At 39.9% G+C, this 17387-nt stretch overlaps 1 protein-coding gene across 1 annotated transcript in view; it reads right to left on the reverse strand.

Annotated features, from left to right (window-relative positions):
• Window positions 1-470: 470 nt before the first annotated feature.
• LOC307174508 (olfactory receptor 13H1-like) overlaps window positions 471-17387 on the reverse strand; it is a gene marked incomplete at both ends in the record, with an annotated part of 48595 nt that continues 31678 nt past the window's right edge. The window contains 2 exons of the mRNA XM_079898375.1: window positions 471-528; window positions 4290-4752. Coding sequence (XP_079754501.1) covers window positions 471-528; window positions 4290-4752 — 521 coding nt within the window. The remainder of the gene's footprint in view (window positions 529-4289; window positions 4753-17387) is intronic.

The raw sequence follows: 17387 nt of genomic DNA on the forward strand, positions 1-17387 counted from the left end.
TACCGGAGTCAGTAAGGTCCGACGTTATTCAGTGGGGGCATTGTTCCAACGTGGCTTGTCATCCAGGGGTTAGTCGTACCAAGTTTTTGGTTAAACAACGATTCTGGTGGCCACTTATGGCTCATGATGTTCACGATTTTGTATTGGCTTGTTCAGCTTGCGCCACTGGTAAGACTTCCAATCGACCCCCTGATGGGCTCCTTCAACCGCTGCCAGTCCCTTCGAGACCCTGGTCCCACATTTCGCTAGATTTTATTACCGCCCTCCCACCCTCCCAGGGTAACACGGTAGTTTTGACCGTGGTGGACCGGTTCTCGAAGGCGGCTCATTTCATTCCCAAATTACCCTCAGCCAAGGAGACAGCGGTGGCTGTCGTTGACCACGTCTTTCGCTTACATGGCCTCCCGACAGACGTGGTTTCCGACAGGGGACCCCAGTTTGTGTCCAAATTTTGGCAAGAATTCTGTAGATTATTGGGGGCGACGGTCAGTCTGTCCTCCGGGTTCCATCCCCAGAGCAATGGTCAGACTGAGAGAGCCAACCAAGATTTAGAGAGAACATTACGATGTCTGGTCTCTAAGAATCCTACTTCATGGAGTCAACAATTGTCTATGGTGGAGTACGCCCACAATACATTACCAGTGTCATCTACGGGCCTGTCTCCGTTTGAGTGTAGTGTAGGTTACCAGCCACCAATTTTTCCTAGTCTGGAATCCGAAGTCGCGGTTCCCTCCGCTCACGCTTTTGTCCAGAGGTGTCACCGCACATGGACTAGAGCCCGTGAGACTCTACTCCAAGTGGGGGCGCGCACCAAGGTCAAGGCCGATCGCCACCGGTCTAGACCTCCCGTATACGTCGTCGGTTCCAAAGTGTGGCTTTCAACAAAGAACATTCCTCTCCGGTCCGTCTCGAATAAACTTGCTCCCAAATTTATTGGCCCGTTCACTGTCACCAAGATTGTTAGTCCGGTGGCAGTCCGCCTTAACCTTCCTCCAGCGTACAGGAGAGTTCATCCCGTGTTTCATGTTTCCAAAATCAAGCCAGTGTTTTATTCCCGTATTAATCCGCCAGCCCCGGTTCCTCCACCGCCGCGTCTCGTAGATGGGGAACCGTCATATTCGGTAAACCGTATTCTGGACTCGAGACGGAGGGGACGCGGATTCCAGTACTTGGTGGACTGGGAAGGTTACGGTCCGGAGGAGAGAAGTTGGGTACCTGCCCGAGACATTCTGGATCACTCCCTTATTGATGATTACAATCGACAGGTAAGGGAGTCTGGGGACGCCAGGAGGCGTTCCTAGGAGGAGGGGTACTGTCACGGTTGGTAAATTCACTGTGTCCTTCTTGTCTCGTGTCACTGTTTACATGTGTGTGGGTGTGCGCGAGTGGGCGTTTCCACTCGCGCTCAGTTATCAGCGCTCCAGCTGATTCACATCATCTCATCACCATCACACAGCTGCAACTCATTCGCGATCCATATATATACTCACTCCTTATCTCCTCTCATTGTCAGATCGTTGTTTGATGTCCGTGTCTGAGATCCCGCGTTACGTGTTGGTGTTCCTGTTTCGTGTTCCTGCCTGTTCCTGCCTGTTCATTGTTTCACCGCTCACGAAATCACCTGGATCACTTCTTCAACCGGACATTTCTTCACTTCTTCTGCACTGACCATCTAGTCCCTGCGTTGCCAGTTGCTGTGTGTGCTGGACTGTTTGTTTGTATGTTTGAAGATTATTTTTGTGCTTCAATTACATTAAAATCTGAGTTTCTTGCATCTTGCTTCCATCATCCTTTACCATGACAGATCGTTGTGAAAGTGAAAGCATCAGGCACATTGGCTAACGTTACCTACATAATAAGCTGTTTTAAATTTAAAATGTTCAATGCCTTATCGCGCTGATGTGACCGAGCCCGACCCGAACCCGAACATAATTTCTAAATATCTGTCCGAACCCGGCCCGGCCCGTCGGGTACCGACGGGTCCCGTCGGGCTCGGGTCGGGTATCCATCCTCTACACTAGACTCACTATACCACCTGGTGAGCAGCCACCCAGTGTAACCACAGAAGATGTTAGGAGGGCCCTACAGAGAGTCAAGCCACAGAAAGCTGCAGGCCCAGATAACATCCCAGGCAGGGTCCTGAAAGACTGTGCAAATCAGAGGTACTGACTGACATTTTTAATATCTCACTCTCAAAAGCAGTTGTACCATCATGCTTCAAATCTGCTACCATCATTCCTGTGCCTAAGACTACTACAGTGTCATGCTTGAATGACTATTGCCCGGTAGCACTCACCTCGATAGTGATGAAGTGCTTTGAGCGGCTGGTCATGACTCAAATCAGTGAGAAAATTGATGCCAGCATTGACCAGAATCAGTACACTTATAGAAAGAACAGGTCCACCGCAGATGCTGTCTCATCAGTTGTACATCTGGCTCTTACCCACCTTGACAGCAAAGACACCTATGCGAGACTGCTTTTTTGTCCTAAAAGTTACACTGTTACTACTATGCTGCTAATTCTTCAGGGTTTTTAGTGTGTATAGGTGTGTATGATTTGTTATCTGTATTTATTCATGATGAGTTTTAGTTATTTATTTATGAGTGGTTTTAACCAGACCTCAGCATCTAATTTCGTTCCAGCTCATGTGTCATGTTTTGGAATGACAATAAAATTCTCTTGACTCTTGACTCTTGACTTGATTTTGATTTTAAACTAGCAAAAGTGGATTCGGACACGCCCTAAGTGCACTTGCGCCGTGCGCTTTAAACCATGCATTAAAATATGGCCCTAGATGGCCCAGACTGATATGCCCTTTAACATGAAATCTACCAGCAATCACATTATTTACTCCACATTGGCCAATGAGTAGACCTTAGTCAGGAAAGCGCCGGGGCAGAAATGTAAGGCTTAATACCAGTTTTGTTTTATCTGACTTTTGTCTAATTGACAGATTGAATTTTTTTAATCTCATCTTTTTTTTTATTTGGTAAGAAATCAAATACACTGCTAAATAATAACCACTAATATCTATAATATTTTTTTCCCCCTATATTTTATGACAATTTTATGACAACGGTTGCACTTGCGCCATGTCAGATTTGCTATTTACATGGCGGAAAAGACTCCAGAGAGCAAACGGATCTGCACGTGCGCAAGATTACAGTGGCGAGCAGACCATCTACGGGACAAGCAGGATTCCACCATATCTTTACACAATATGAATCTTTTACATTGTAATCCTTTTATTTTTTATAATTGGTTAGGCTAGTTTGTGTGCTGATGCCCTGTATGTGTAATAAGCAGAATGTACGCACGTTGAGGACTCATTACTATCACGCTCTTTAAATAACAAAGAAAAAACTGCGCCATTGACTTTAGACCAGGTTTTTGTTGGTTAATGGCGCAGTCTATTTCAGTTGCCTCAAAATAGCAATAAGCAATTCGCCAACAATATGCAGTTATCATGTAACTGCAGTTATCAGTTACATGATAACTGCATCTGGCTGAAACTAGCAAAAAACACTTGGGCCTGGGCCCCTAGAGTTGTATGACTGAACTAGATGTGAATTCAATTAAAAAGAATAAGGATACATATTAAAGCAATATACATATTAACCAATATTAGGGGAAACATTCCAGATTAATGAACCTCAGTATCTGATGAAGAATTATCTGAAAGTTGGATTTAAGTAGCTTATTTTGATTGTAACAACGTTTAGCAAGATCGCAATACCCTCTACTGATATTGTATAACCACAATGGAAAGGCTGAAGGGTGAAGTACCCTTCTTACATATACAGTTGGGGAGTTGAGAATTTTGTGATCTAGGGTTGACTCAATCAAAGCTCACAGAAGCTTAGAATATTCTTGCTTTCTGTGCATGTGCAAATGCTGATGCACAAATATTGCCTGCTTTTATTATTTACACACATATTACTTAATACATCCTCATTATCATATAAAGTAATTATACATTTGAAATGATGAAAAGAACAAATTAACAGTAATTATTTATATTTATTTAATGTACACCAGCTGCAAATTATGCATTCATCATTATGCTGATCGTTATCACATATTTATGTTATACATGTCATGCGCCCTGCTTTGTCTGCTATACCTATACACAGGAAATTCTTGAGAAGAAATTAAAATACATATTGCTCTCAAATTTGCACTCAAAGAATATTTTCACATCATAACAGTGGCTAATTTATTGCATACATTAATATTTTAATAAATTAAAATCAGCAAGAATTAATTTTTTTTTATGCAAAGTTTTAACATTTTTTGTCTTATTACCTTGGATTGTAAACCATATATTATGGGATTCAATCCTGGTGGTATAACATGAAACATTACACTCCCGAACTTCCTACTCTCAACATATTCTGGGAAACGATGGAGAAATATTGGTACAAATCCACAGATCTGCATGATAATATAAACAGCTAAGTGAGTGCTGCAGGTTTTAATTGCTTTGCTGTTGGTTGCTTTGTTTTTGCTTTTTATACATACAATTGCTATTCTGATATATGTCAATAACACCCACCCCAATGAGGAGGTGAGTAAAACCACAGTAAAACTTAATCCATATATATTATTAATCACTGTGTTTTCACAGGACAGTTTAAATAGTGAAGCGTTGTCACAACAGTGGTTTGGAATGAATGATCTGCAGTGAGACAGACGCACACTGAGGCCGATCAGAATTCCCACTGGAACTACTGCAGAACCCCAGGCTCCTGCTGACAGTTTCACCATCATTTTATTGCTCATTATAGTTGGGTATCGCAGTGGATTGCATATGGCCACATATCTGTCAAAGGCCATGATCATTAAAATAGTATTAGAGGTTGTTCCATATAAATGTGTAAAAAAAGCTTGGAAAACACACTCCACATATGTGATGTAGCGCTCAGAGGGGTCTGTTAATAAGTCCTTCAGTAAACGCGGTATTAGGACAGTTGCTCCCATAATATCACTCACTGGCAAGTGACAGAAAAGAATGTGCATAGGCTGGTGTAAACTTTTTTCTGCTGAGATCTGAATCAAAATCCAAATGTTAGACACCATCACAAAGACATAAGCTATCAAAAGAAAAATGAACGTGAGCTTGCTGGACTGAGGTGTAACTTGCAGTCCGTCCAGTAAGAGTACACTGTATCTGAATGTCAGGTTATCCATTTGTGACCTAAAGAAAACATACAAATTAAGTGACAAACACTTGTATTAACAGCATTTTCTGTCAAAGCATTGCTACAGGTAGATCATATCTTCATATCATGTCCACAAGATAATAACAAGGGTTTTCTTAGTTATGTCATGCTTTACAATCTATTTCTTCCTGTAGAAAGGTTACTCATTTTTATCAAGGGAATTTTACTCTTTTTTTTTTTTTACACTCGCTTACAGAACTTAAGCTATTGTTGATCACTGTACAATTATGTAACATCATTTTGGGTCCCACTTTATATTAAGTGACGTTAAGTACTATGTACTTACATTGAAATTAATAATTTGATACAATGTACTTATTGTGTAACTACATGTTTTTACATTGTACTTACATGTTAAAATTTCCTGCATGTAATTACAGCTGTAATTAATTTATGTAATTACATTTGTAATTACACAGTTGACCCTTCCATTACACCTTAAACCTACCCAATCCACCACACCTGTCCCTAACCTTACCCGTATCACCTCAATAACAGCAAAAGTGTTTTACAATACAACATGAACACAAAAAGTACATTGTACTTATTTTTCAATGTAAGTACATAGTACTTAACGCCACTTAATATAAAGTGGGACCTAATTTTGATATAATATGACTACATCTGAAATATTCTTAACTTACCAAGGACAATGACCGATATATACACAGTTGTCTCGTCACTTTACAGAGTCATCTAATCTATTAATCAGTGTTACTGAGTTATCATTTGTTATGAAGAGAACAATCTGCTTGTCTCGGAGTAGATTTAAGCTGGCTTGACCATTTTATTTATATGTCACCACAACTTAAGTCTTGTCGTCATACCCCAAGAGTGAAAATACACTTTTAGCTCTCTTTTCTGCAATTGGTGCACTGTTTGCCAGGGGTGTGTTTTTCAAAGGCATTTTTGCAAGTTTTGTTGTTACAATCAAAGTTCAATGATTTAGTGTTTCCCAAAACCATAATTCTATTATATATTTGCAAACAGCATTGCAAAATTGTGGTTGGAACTGCAGCTCTCGACCTGTCGTTAGAAGCTTAGTTTGGAGTTAGAATGAGAGTTAAACTTAATTAGATCATGCTCCTAATATTGTTTCATATTTATTTGAATTTCATTCTGTATCTTTTAGTGTGTCAAGCACCATTTTTGAAGAGTGCACAACACTCAAGCTCCTGGAACCCTGGATTATGACATAATATTTCTTATATTTCTAAATTATATTTTCAATGCTTTTGTGTTTGTTTGCACAACTGTAAAATTTTTCAGAGGTACTCTGATAAGCACGCAGGTGCATAGTAAGATAACCAAAGGCCCCTGGGCTACAGCATTTCAGTAGCCCCCAGACCAGAGTTAGTTTTACAGAAAATGGTATGTTCCTATTAACTAAAGGCAGGGAAATTATGTGTTTAAGGGTGATTAGAAGTGAGGCATGGGAAACAGAGAGTGGTTTGGAGCTTAAAGGGATAGTTCACCCATAAATGAAAATTATGTCAGTAATTACTCAACCTCATGTTGTTCCAACCCCGTAAGACTTCGTTTGATCTTCAGAACACAAATTAAGATATTTTTGATGAAATCTAAAAGCTGTCTTACTCCTTCATAGGCTTCTAGGCAATTTCATTCAGCCGGTCCAGAAAAGTTAGTAAAACATTGTTAAAATAGTCCAAGTGACTACAGTGGCTCAACCTTAAGTTTATCAAGCGACAAAAAAAAAATTTTTGCGAAAAAAAAAAAAAAAAAACTAAAATAATGACTTTATTTAACTATTCCTTTTCTTCTGTGTGGGTCTCTGAGTGAGTTCACGAGAGCGTCACGACGCATGCTCGAGAACTGAGAAGGTGACACAGATGGGTCTCGATGTAGTGTTTAAAATGGTTCTAAAGTGTGCATTTCCTGAATGTCCGAATCGTGAGAAACCAATGAGAAAATATAAAAGTGCCTTATGGCGCAAAATGAATGGCTTACCTTTCACACTTTCCCATCAAATGATCGTGAGCGTCATCTTCTCAGTTCTCGTGCATGTGTCGTGGCGCTCTCGTGAACTCACGTCAAAGGCCCTCACAGAAGAAAATGAATATCTTAATTTGTGTTCCGAAGATGAATGAAGGTCTTATGTTGGAACAACATGAGGGTGAGTAATTACTGGCAGAATTTTTATTTTTGGGTGAACTAACCCTTTAATGCAAAGGTTGTTAATGATGCTTGAGCATGAGAAACTTTGTTCTCCAACAGTTAGTGAGAGAAGTTGGTGCTAGTTTTTAGAATGTTTTTGTAACCTTTGTTTTTATTTTTGCTCTTATCCACTGTTGTATGGACCTTTTGCACTTCCTTGCCTTTAAAGCATTAAAATTCTTTTGGAACGACCTTTAATAAAATGGGTCTCTATTACAGTGGAATTCACTCTTTGCCAGCAGGTGGCGCTAGTGGAACAGAAGAATTATTATAGTGGTTACATAAACAAAGCAACGATATGCTTTTAACACTAGCCCTATGGCAAGCCGTTTTAACATTTAATCCTTTGAACCGACTAGTATCTATTTTCATGCTACTAGTACTTATTCATTAGCTACTTGTGCTTTTTCTTTAGGTACTAGTGCCTATTCTTTAGATACTAGTGCTTATTCTTTAGGTACTAGTGCTTATTTCTTTAGGTACTAGTACCTTTTTAAAGATACTAGTACTTATTCATTAGATACTAGTTTGTATTTATTAGATACTAGTACTTATTCATTATACTAGTTCTTATTTATTAGATACTAGCCTATTAAATTGGTACTAGTACTTATTCAATAGATACTACTTATTAATTAGTTACTAGTATTTATTATTAGATACTAGTACTTATTCATTAGATACCAGTACTTATTTCAATAGTGACTAGTAACTATTCATTTGTTACTAGTAACAAATTAAATTTTTTGCCATTGACTTCTATGGGGATCTGTCATTCAGATATCAACTATTCAGTTCTGACTAGTATGTATTCCAATTGTGACTAGTACATATACAGTATATTAGATACTAGTAGTTATTCATTAGGCACTAGTGCTTATTTTTTAGATACTATTACTAGATACTAGTACTTATTCAATAAATACTAGTACTAAGTCATTAGATAGTACCTATTAAATAGATACTAGTACCTATTCATTAGCTACTAGTACTTATTCATTAGATACTAGTACTTATTCATTAGATACTAGTGCCTATTCATTAGATACTAGTACTTATTAATTAGCTACTAGTACTTACTCAATAGATACTAGTACCTATTTATTAGATACTAGTATTTATTCCTAATGTTACTAGTAAGATTTTTAATTGAACTCTATCGTGGCCGTTCTGACTAGTCAAAACATAAGACTAGTAAAATAGCAGTTGTGTAAAATAAGAATAGCAGACTAGTAAAATAAGAATAGTTACTAGTAACAATTACAAAAGATACTAGTGTCTAATAAATAGGTACTAGTATCTATTGAATAAGTACTAGTAGCTAATTAATAAGTATCTAATTAATAGGTACTAGTATCTAATGAATAAGAACTAGTAGCTAATGAATAGGTACTTGTATATATTTAATAGGTACTAGTATCGAATGAATAAGTACTAGTATGTAAAAAATAAGTACTAGTACCTAATAAATAACTACTAGTATCTAATATACTGTATATGTACTAGTCACAAATGGAATACATACTAGTCAGAACCGAATAGTTGATATCTGAATGACAGATCCCCATAGAAGTTAATGGCAATTTTTTTTATTTTTTTTATTTGTAACAAAAGAATAGTTACTAGTCACTACTGAAATAAGTATTAGTATCTAATGAATAAGTACTAGTATATATTTAATAGATACTAGTATCTAATAAATATGTACTAGTATCTATTGAATAAGTACTAGTAGCTAATTAATAAGTACTAGTATCTAATTAATAGGTACTATTATCTAATAAATAAGAACTAGTATCTAATGAATAAGTACTAGTACCTAAATAATAAGCACTAGTATCTAAAGAATAGGCACTAGTAGCTAATGAATAAGTACTTAAAGGTGGGGTCGGCAGTTTAAAAAAAAAAAAAAATTCCAAATTTGTTTAAACTTTCTTTATATACAATACATAATTAAAATGTAAGTACTCTGAAAAAGAGAGCATACAAATCGAGTGTCTGTAGTCCTCTCAGGGCGCAATAAACACAGCTACTTATTTCCATTCGGAACGAATGAAATGATTGGCTGGGCGACTGTCACTCTCCCTCGCTACCATGGCTACCACCCCTGCTGCTACAGGAGCTGAACGCATGCGTGCACCCGTTTGACTCGAAGAGCAGAGGGGAAGAGGCACGGAAGCTGGAAGAATCACAATAATGGCAGAGAAAGAGCAGTCAAAATTCCCAGTCCCTGCATATACAGTCAGCGAAGGCAAACAAGGCAAAAAAAGGAACTAGTAAGGTAGAAAGGTAGGCTACTTGTCACCGGAGTGTAACGTTAGTCCTCATCAGAGCCAACAGTGCTTTCATCGTGGAAGCTCTTACATGCCAAACACCGTATATGTTATGAATCTTACACGAAATTCACCTTCATCATAGTGTAACTGATGGTAATGGGAATACGTGTATCAATGCAACCAGTTTTTAGCTTTGCCTTATGTTACTAGCTCGTTAACGATGCAGTGCTGGCATTAGCCTTTTAAAGTTTATCACATATAATCACAACATTGCGATTCCTGTTTTTCCGTACCCAGTTTTAAAACCTCCTGAAATTAAAATTAAGATTTTAAAGCAGCACTGATGGAATAGTGACAGGATCCACTAGATGGAAGAGGTGTTAGTGAGGCCAGAAGGGGGTGCTCACCCTGTGGTCTGTGTGGGTCCTAATGCCCCAGTATAGTGATGGGGACACTATACTGTCAAAAAGCACCGTCCTTCAGATGGGGCGTTAAACCGAGGTCCAGACTTTCTGTGGTCATTAAAATCCCAGAATGTCCTTCGAAAAAGAGTAGGGGTGTAACCCTGGCACCCTGGCCAAATTTGCCCATTGACCTCTGTCCATTATGGCCTCCTAATCATCCCCATACTGACTGGCTTCATCACCTTGTTTCTTTTACACCAATAAGCTGGTGTGTGGTGGGTGTTCTGGCGCTGACATCATCTAGGTGGATGCTCCACATTGTTGGTGGTTGAGGAGATTCCCCCCTTCCATGAAAAGCGCTTTGAGTACCCAGAAAAGCGCTATATAAATGTAACGAATTATTAGTGGTTCAAGCACGAAGAGCTGAATCCCTATTGTAATTGTTAGGATTTTTATTAAGAATTCTTCTTCTTCTTCTTCTGCTCTTGGAGTCTATGGCAGCCCATAGAACCACTTGCGGGAAAGTTATGAAATTTGGCACACTGATAGAGGACAGTCTGAACTATCAGCATAGCAATTTTGGAGTCTCCAACTTATTCCCTCTAGCGCCACCAACTGTCCAAAGTTGCACTCATGTTTATGCTAATAACTTTTGAACCATAAGGGCTAGAAACAAAATTATTTTTAACTATGATTCCTTTCCCTACGATTTCATTGCACCTTATGACATCATTTTCCGTCATGAAAATTTGTCCGCCATTTTGAATTTTCTGAAAAAACTACTTTTTCGAACTCGTCCTAGATAAAATTTAACCAGATCATCTTTAGGCAGTGGCGACAAAAAGTTATGGCAATGTAAACAAACATGGCTGCGCCCATATCCTTATAACTTTAGCACTCTCTTATCTTAGATAATACCAATATGAAATTAAAATATATGTTAATTAATTGTAATATTATAAAATGTAATGTTAATTGAAATGAATAAATAATTAATAAAAATATTAATTTGAAAAATTAAACTCCTATAATAGTGCTAATTTGAGACGTCACTGCCATCACACTGACAGTGCAATTACCTAAGGAAAATATTTTACCTAAAACATTAGAACCTCAAAATTTGTCATAATGTTCAGAAAAAAAGGGGGGAAAAATGACAGATCATGAGATTAGAGAATTTTTTTTTTTAATCTGATGAAGAGTTATAATTAAATTATGTTTTATTAACAAAGTTCGGGAGAAGCACGTTTAGATAATTAAACTAATTATCATGGGAGGAGCTCATCCACTTAATTAGCATCAGGAGGTATATATACAGCAGACTTACCTCTGTTCTGACAGTTCCCTTTCGAGGTGGTAACTTCAACATTACGTCAGCGTGACGTATATGGGAACTCCTCCCTTCTCCACTTTTGATGAAATCTTATGGGCTAACGCCAGCTGGGTACAGCTGGCCAATTGATGCGAAGCATTCAAATACTGACAGGTTCGCGGGCAGTATAAAATGCATGGGCGACAATCATTGAAGTTGCACCTGAGGACTAGTTCATCTTTTCTTCCTCGCATCCGATGGATAACCTTTGCAGGATTTGTGCGGGCACCATCGACCCGGCCCACACCCACGAGTACTACGCCACCTGCCTGGGCCTGGCCTTAGCCAAGATGTCCTGGACTCTACGTGCGTGCACTGCGCTGACCTGTTGGTGCGCACCCAAAAGGGTTCTTGCTATTACGGGGTCGAGGCCCACTGCCGCCAGCGAGGCGCTGGTGGGCCCTCCCCCACCCAGGAACGACGTGGACGACGAGACCTGGGGCCATAGTCCTCTGCCGTCGCCACGCACCAGTCCTTTTCACGGACGCACTGGGCTCAACGTGAAAGGCCCCGGTAAAAAGGAAGTAAGTTTGGTATCTCCAGTTGAGCCGACTCAAGGCTGCTTCAAGGAGGACTCCGTTCTTACACGACATCCACGAGTACATGGTAAAGTCGCGCGCGCGTCTAAAAGGGATTAGGCAGAAGCCCAGGGCTCTGTGCGCACGCCCCCCATCGAGGAGACTGTCGCCATGCATCTGTGACCTTCTGTTCGTCTCTGGCGCGGATCTCAGCTTGTAGTCCAAGCAGTGCAATTTCACGGCTCATCTGGCTGGAAAAGAAAGGATCCAATCACTCCCTCCGGCCTCTTTGGTGACGCCGTGGAGTCAGTTACTGAGCATTTCTCCGAGGCACAGAAGCGCGAAGACTATGAGTCACGAGGTCTCTCTCTTCATCAGCACCTCGTCCCACTTAAGATCGGCTGAGCAGCCCGCTAAGCGGCTCCGCCCTGAGCCGGATCTTCGCCGTAGGCAGTGGGCAGGACCGGGAATGTAGCGTCATGGACCACGGGAAGTGCCGTCCTTGGCTGCCAAGCCGTCCTACGGACCATCCAAAAGGGGAGATTGGGGGCCCCGCCCCAAGCGCAGTGTTCTGCATCATGTCCCCTCTGTTCCTGTAGGCGACATTTGCAATGTTAGGTCAAGGTCAAGGTCAAAGTTTATTTATAAAGCACATTTACAAGCAGTCACTACTGCCCCAAAGTGCTGTACAGATACAGGTAACAGCATAAGATGTTAACCGAAAAGAAAGAAGAAAAAAGAAGAAAAAAAAAACCTTCTAAAACAGAATATACCAAAAAATAATAAAAACAAACAACAAATAAAACTATGGTTACAAACAATATTAAGAATATCACAGCTTAGCTTACATTAAAAGCTAGTGCAAAAAGATGAGTTTTTAAAAGTGATTTAAATTTCTCGATAGAGCTAGCTGCTTTAATATTGAGAGGAAGAGAATTCCAGAGCTTAGGACCTGTTACTGAAAAAGCTCTATCCTCTCTGGTTTTCAGTCTGGATCTTGGACAGACTAAAAGCAACTGGTCAGTTGACCTAAGTGCTTTAACCGGGGTATGCAAAATCAACATATCAGATAAATATGCCCAGCTTCGATTGCGGTTAGGAGCTTTCCCTGAAGACGGCCTTACTTCTTGCTCTCGCCTCGGCGAAGAGCATTGGAGACTTACACGCATTCTCGGTGAACGACGATTGCATCCGTTTCAGACTTGGCGACTGCAGCGTCACTCTCCTACGAGACCTGGCTACGTTCCGAAGTCACAGGTTGTTTCCCTGCCGCCTTATCTGTCTCACGTGATGCCGACACTCAGAGCGCTGTTTGCCCGGTCAGGGTTTTGCAGATGTATGTGGATCGCTCGGCCGCCTTTCGTCAGTCGACCAGCTGTTCGTGTGCTTTGGTGGATGTACTAAGGGATGTGCTGTCTCAAAACAGAGACTTTCTCACTGGATTGTGGACGCTATATTGGCTATCACCTCCTCGTGGGCCTGGTCTAGAGGTATGTCTATCCAGGATTTATGTCTTGCTACTGGCTGGTCTTCTCAGAACACATTTGCCAGGTTGTACAAGCTGGATGTACCATCTGTAGCGTCACAAGTGCTTTTGGTGAGTTGAGTTTTTACTCATGTATTTTAAAAACTATTATGTACGGAAGCCCTGAAACGCAACGTTAAAAAAAAAAAAAAAAAAAATTCTAGTATTTCGAGAATAAAGTCGAAATATTTAGAGATTAAAGTCTTAATCTCAAAATATTTCGACTTTAATCTCGAAATGCTAGATTTTTTTTTTTTTTTTACGTTGCGGTTCAGGGCTTCCGTAATTACAACCAGCTATGCAGTAGTTACCATTATGTTGCTAACTCTGTGTTATGGCTATTAAGGTTGATGCAGCTGTCACCGCAAACGCCGTCGACACTGTGTTTAACTCTCATGCTTGAGTGCTTATTGTGTTGTGTCTGCCCTGATCAGTGCAGCCTTCGCTTTCATTGCATTGGGATATGCAAATTTTGATAAGGTCGGAGCAGACGTCTCGTTCCAAATGAATTAGCCGATGGAAACGCGGGTCAAGGTAGCTAGCCGTATAAGCAGCTTGAAGGCATCTTTGTCTCGACTGTATCGATCGTAGAGGTCCGTTTTATCTTCGTTTTCATTTCATTTTCATTTCATTGAGTGCTGCCGGATCACCAGTGGATGGCTGAAGATGTGACAAAAGTACATACTTCAGGGGGAAAACAGCTGATGCTGTTGGAAACTGGTCGGTGGATAACGCCTCAGTGGCCACTTTGAGTGGCTTAAGCACTGCTCTCACCTATGAAAATACACACAAACATAATTAGAATAACTTTATGGCTAGCAGCTTAACGTAATGCAGCTATGCATATGCTGCTATGCCCTCTTCTGTAGCCTATTATTAATGAAAAATCTAGCCTATTAATTGGTCAATCAATATCACCTGGTTATTTCATGTAATGCATACATACAGTATATGTACATCATTTTTGTCACTCACCTGCTCCATAAGGGTCCACTCGCTGGTAGTCAACTCGAGATGACCAAGTTTCTTCTCCATGATGACCACTGCTACCGGAGCTTGTTGCTCGGCTGCCCGACACACGTAAGTGCTGTTCCATCGGGTAGCGCAGTCGTTCATTAGCTTCGCAGGTTTAAGACCAAGCAGCTTCTGCTTGGATTCCAAAAGGTAGCTGTCGGTAGTGGATTTGTTAAAATGCAGTGCTGTGGCCTTCAGTCTGCTGATTGGAGTTTCTATAGCTCACACTGCCAGCCCCTTCCTCACAGCCAGGTTAATGGTATGTGCCATGCACGGGACATTGACGGCCTGCTGGTGCCTCTCGACAGCGTTGATATAATTAGCGTATATGATATAATTAAAATTATAATAATTGTCAGTGGTGATGGAAAGCACTGACTCACGACTAACGTTGTACTCTCCGAGTATGTTTGAGATGCACTCAGCAACGTTCTCGGTGTTGTGGCTTTTCTGCGCTTCAGCCGTTTTGAGAATTACATCTTTTAATTCCCAGTCATTATCTATAAAATGTGCGGTGACCGTCACATATGCCTCTGTGGCAAGTGATGTCAAGCCATCTGTGGTCAGGGCGATCTTTTTTCCACTGATCATTTGTCTGATGCTGTCTGATGTTGTGTCATAGAGTTTCACAACTCTGTCAGTGATTGTTGCGCAGCTAGGAACCGTGTACCTTGGCTCAAGCTCGTGAATAAAATCTTTAAATCCAGACCTCTGCGTGATGTTGATCGGTCTCATATCTTTACAGATAAACCGTGTCAGTTTGTCTGTTATCGCCTTTTGGCGGACAGCTGATAAGCCCTGTGATGAGGAGAGAGGCAGAAAAGAAGTAATTCTTGCCTGTTTTAGCAGTGGTTCCTTGGACAGATCACCTAGCTTGTCAGGGTGTAACTGTAACGTCAACGGGTTGAAGAAGAAGACGAAGGTATACTCAATACTCAATATTTATTTATTTCCATAGGCAAAATCCAAACTCGAAACAGTGTGCAAGTGCACAAACAATAACCGACAATGAAAAGGAGTGAGAGGGGAACTTAAATACACAGATAATGACAAAGACAACAGGTGACGGTGATGATGAGGGTGATGAGGAGCAGGTGCAGGTGATGATGACAGAGGATTCTGGGAAGTGCAGTGAAGATACAGACGATGAAGAAGGCGGTGAATGTGACAGTAACGTTGTCAGGTGTGCCCTCAGTTTGCTAGTTGAGGAGTGATATTTCATTCGGATTTTGCATATTCTGCAGATTGCCACTTCTTTATTTGTAATTTTCCCATTTATGGTTTGAAATCCAAACACCTTCCACACATCGCTTCTCAAATTGTCAGGAGTGGTGATCTCCGTTTCCATGGAGATATTGCTCTCCGCCAACAGTATTGTTATGATGATACAGCGTGGATAACGTGCACAATTGTGTTACGATTCAAAAACTTTATTGTTCATCAGACGAAACAAAAGCATTTCATTTTCACATGCGTGTAAGCCAAGGCGGAGAGAAAGGCAAGATTGCATATAAAAAAAATTCAAAATATACATAAAGCAATATTCGAATAGTACCTTCAGCATTCGAATAGTATTGATTTTTTTAATATTCAAATTAAATTCAAATTTCGGAATTCATTCCAACAGCCCTAATATATATATATATATATATATATATATATATATATTTTTTTTTTTAATCTCTGTGCAAGCTTTAAAAATGGCAAACCTGTGAAAATGCTGACAGCATGCACATGCGTATTACGTGTTTAGTCTATAGGAATGCGCATTTATATATATATATGTATAGCCTTTGAAGCCTTTGACACCATTCTTCTATGATGTAACGAGTACATCAGGATTTATGGGAAGTGTTCCCGGTTCCGGCTATGCAGCCTAACATTGAATTATATAAGTTTGTAATGTGTTATGTGTATGCTAGGTCAAAGAGATGTGTTTTTAATCTAGATTTGAACTGACAGAGTGTGTCTGCTTCCAGGGCAATATTAGGAAGACTGTTCCAGAGTTTTGGTGCTAAATAGGAAAAGGATCTAACGCCAGCAGTCAATTTTGATATTCTAGGCATTATTCTGGCTGGAATTTTGAGATTGACACAATAGACATGAAGGAATATAATGCGTTAAGAACTCGCTCAAGTACTGGGGAGCTAAACCATTTAGTGCTTGTAATCAGCAATATTTTAAAATTCATATGATGTTTAATAGGGAGCCAATGCAGTGTTGATAGAACCAGGCTAATATGGTCATACTTCCTGGTTCTGCGTTTTGGACCAGCTGTAGATTATTTTTGCAGCGCAACCACCCATAAAAGCATTACAATAATCTAGCCTTGATATCATGAACGCATGAACTAATTGTTCCGCATTTGTAATTGAAAGCATATGATGTAATTTAGATATGTTTTTAAGATGGAAGAATGCAGTTTTACAGATACTAGAAACGTGACTTTCAAATGAAAGATTGGTATCAAAGAGCACACCCAGGTTCCTAAATGACGACGAAGGTTTGACAAAGCAGCCATCAAGTGTTAGACAGTATTCTAGGTTATCACGTCAGGAAGTTTTTTGTCCAATAATTTGAATCTCTGTTTTTTCAGAGTTAAGTAGTAGGAAATTACTAGTCTATTTTTTTATATCAACTATGCATTCCATTAATTTTGTGAATTGGTAAGTTTCGTCAGGGCGTGAAGAAATATAGAGCTGATTATCATCAGCATAACAGTGAAAACTAATGCCATGCTTCCTAATGATATCTCCCAAGGGTAGCATGTACAGATTGAACAGCAGTGGTCCTAGTACTGAACCTTGTGGTACTCCATACTGAACTTGTGATCGATAAGACATCTCTTCATTTACTACTACAAACTGATAGGCTAACTGT

The sequence above is a fragment of the Squalius cephalus genome, assembly GCF_949319135.1.
Source record: "Squalius cephalus genome assembly, chromosome: 17".
In the NCBI taxonomy this organism is placed as follows: domain Eukaryota; kingdom Metazoa; phylum Chordata; class Actinopteri; order Cypriniformes; family Leuciscidae; genus Squalius; species Squalius cephalus.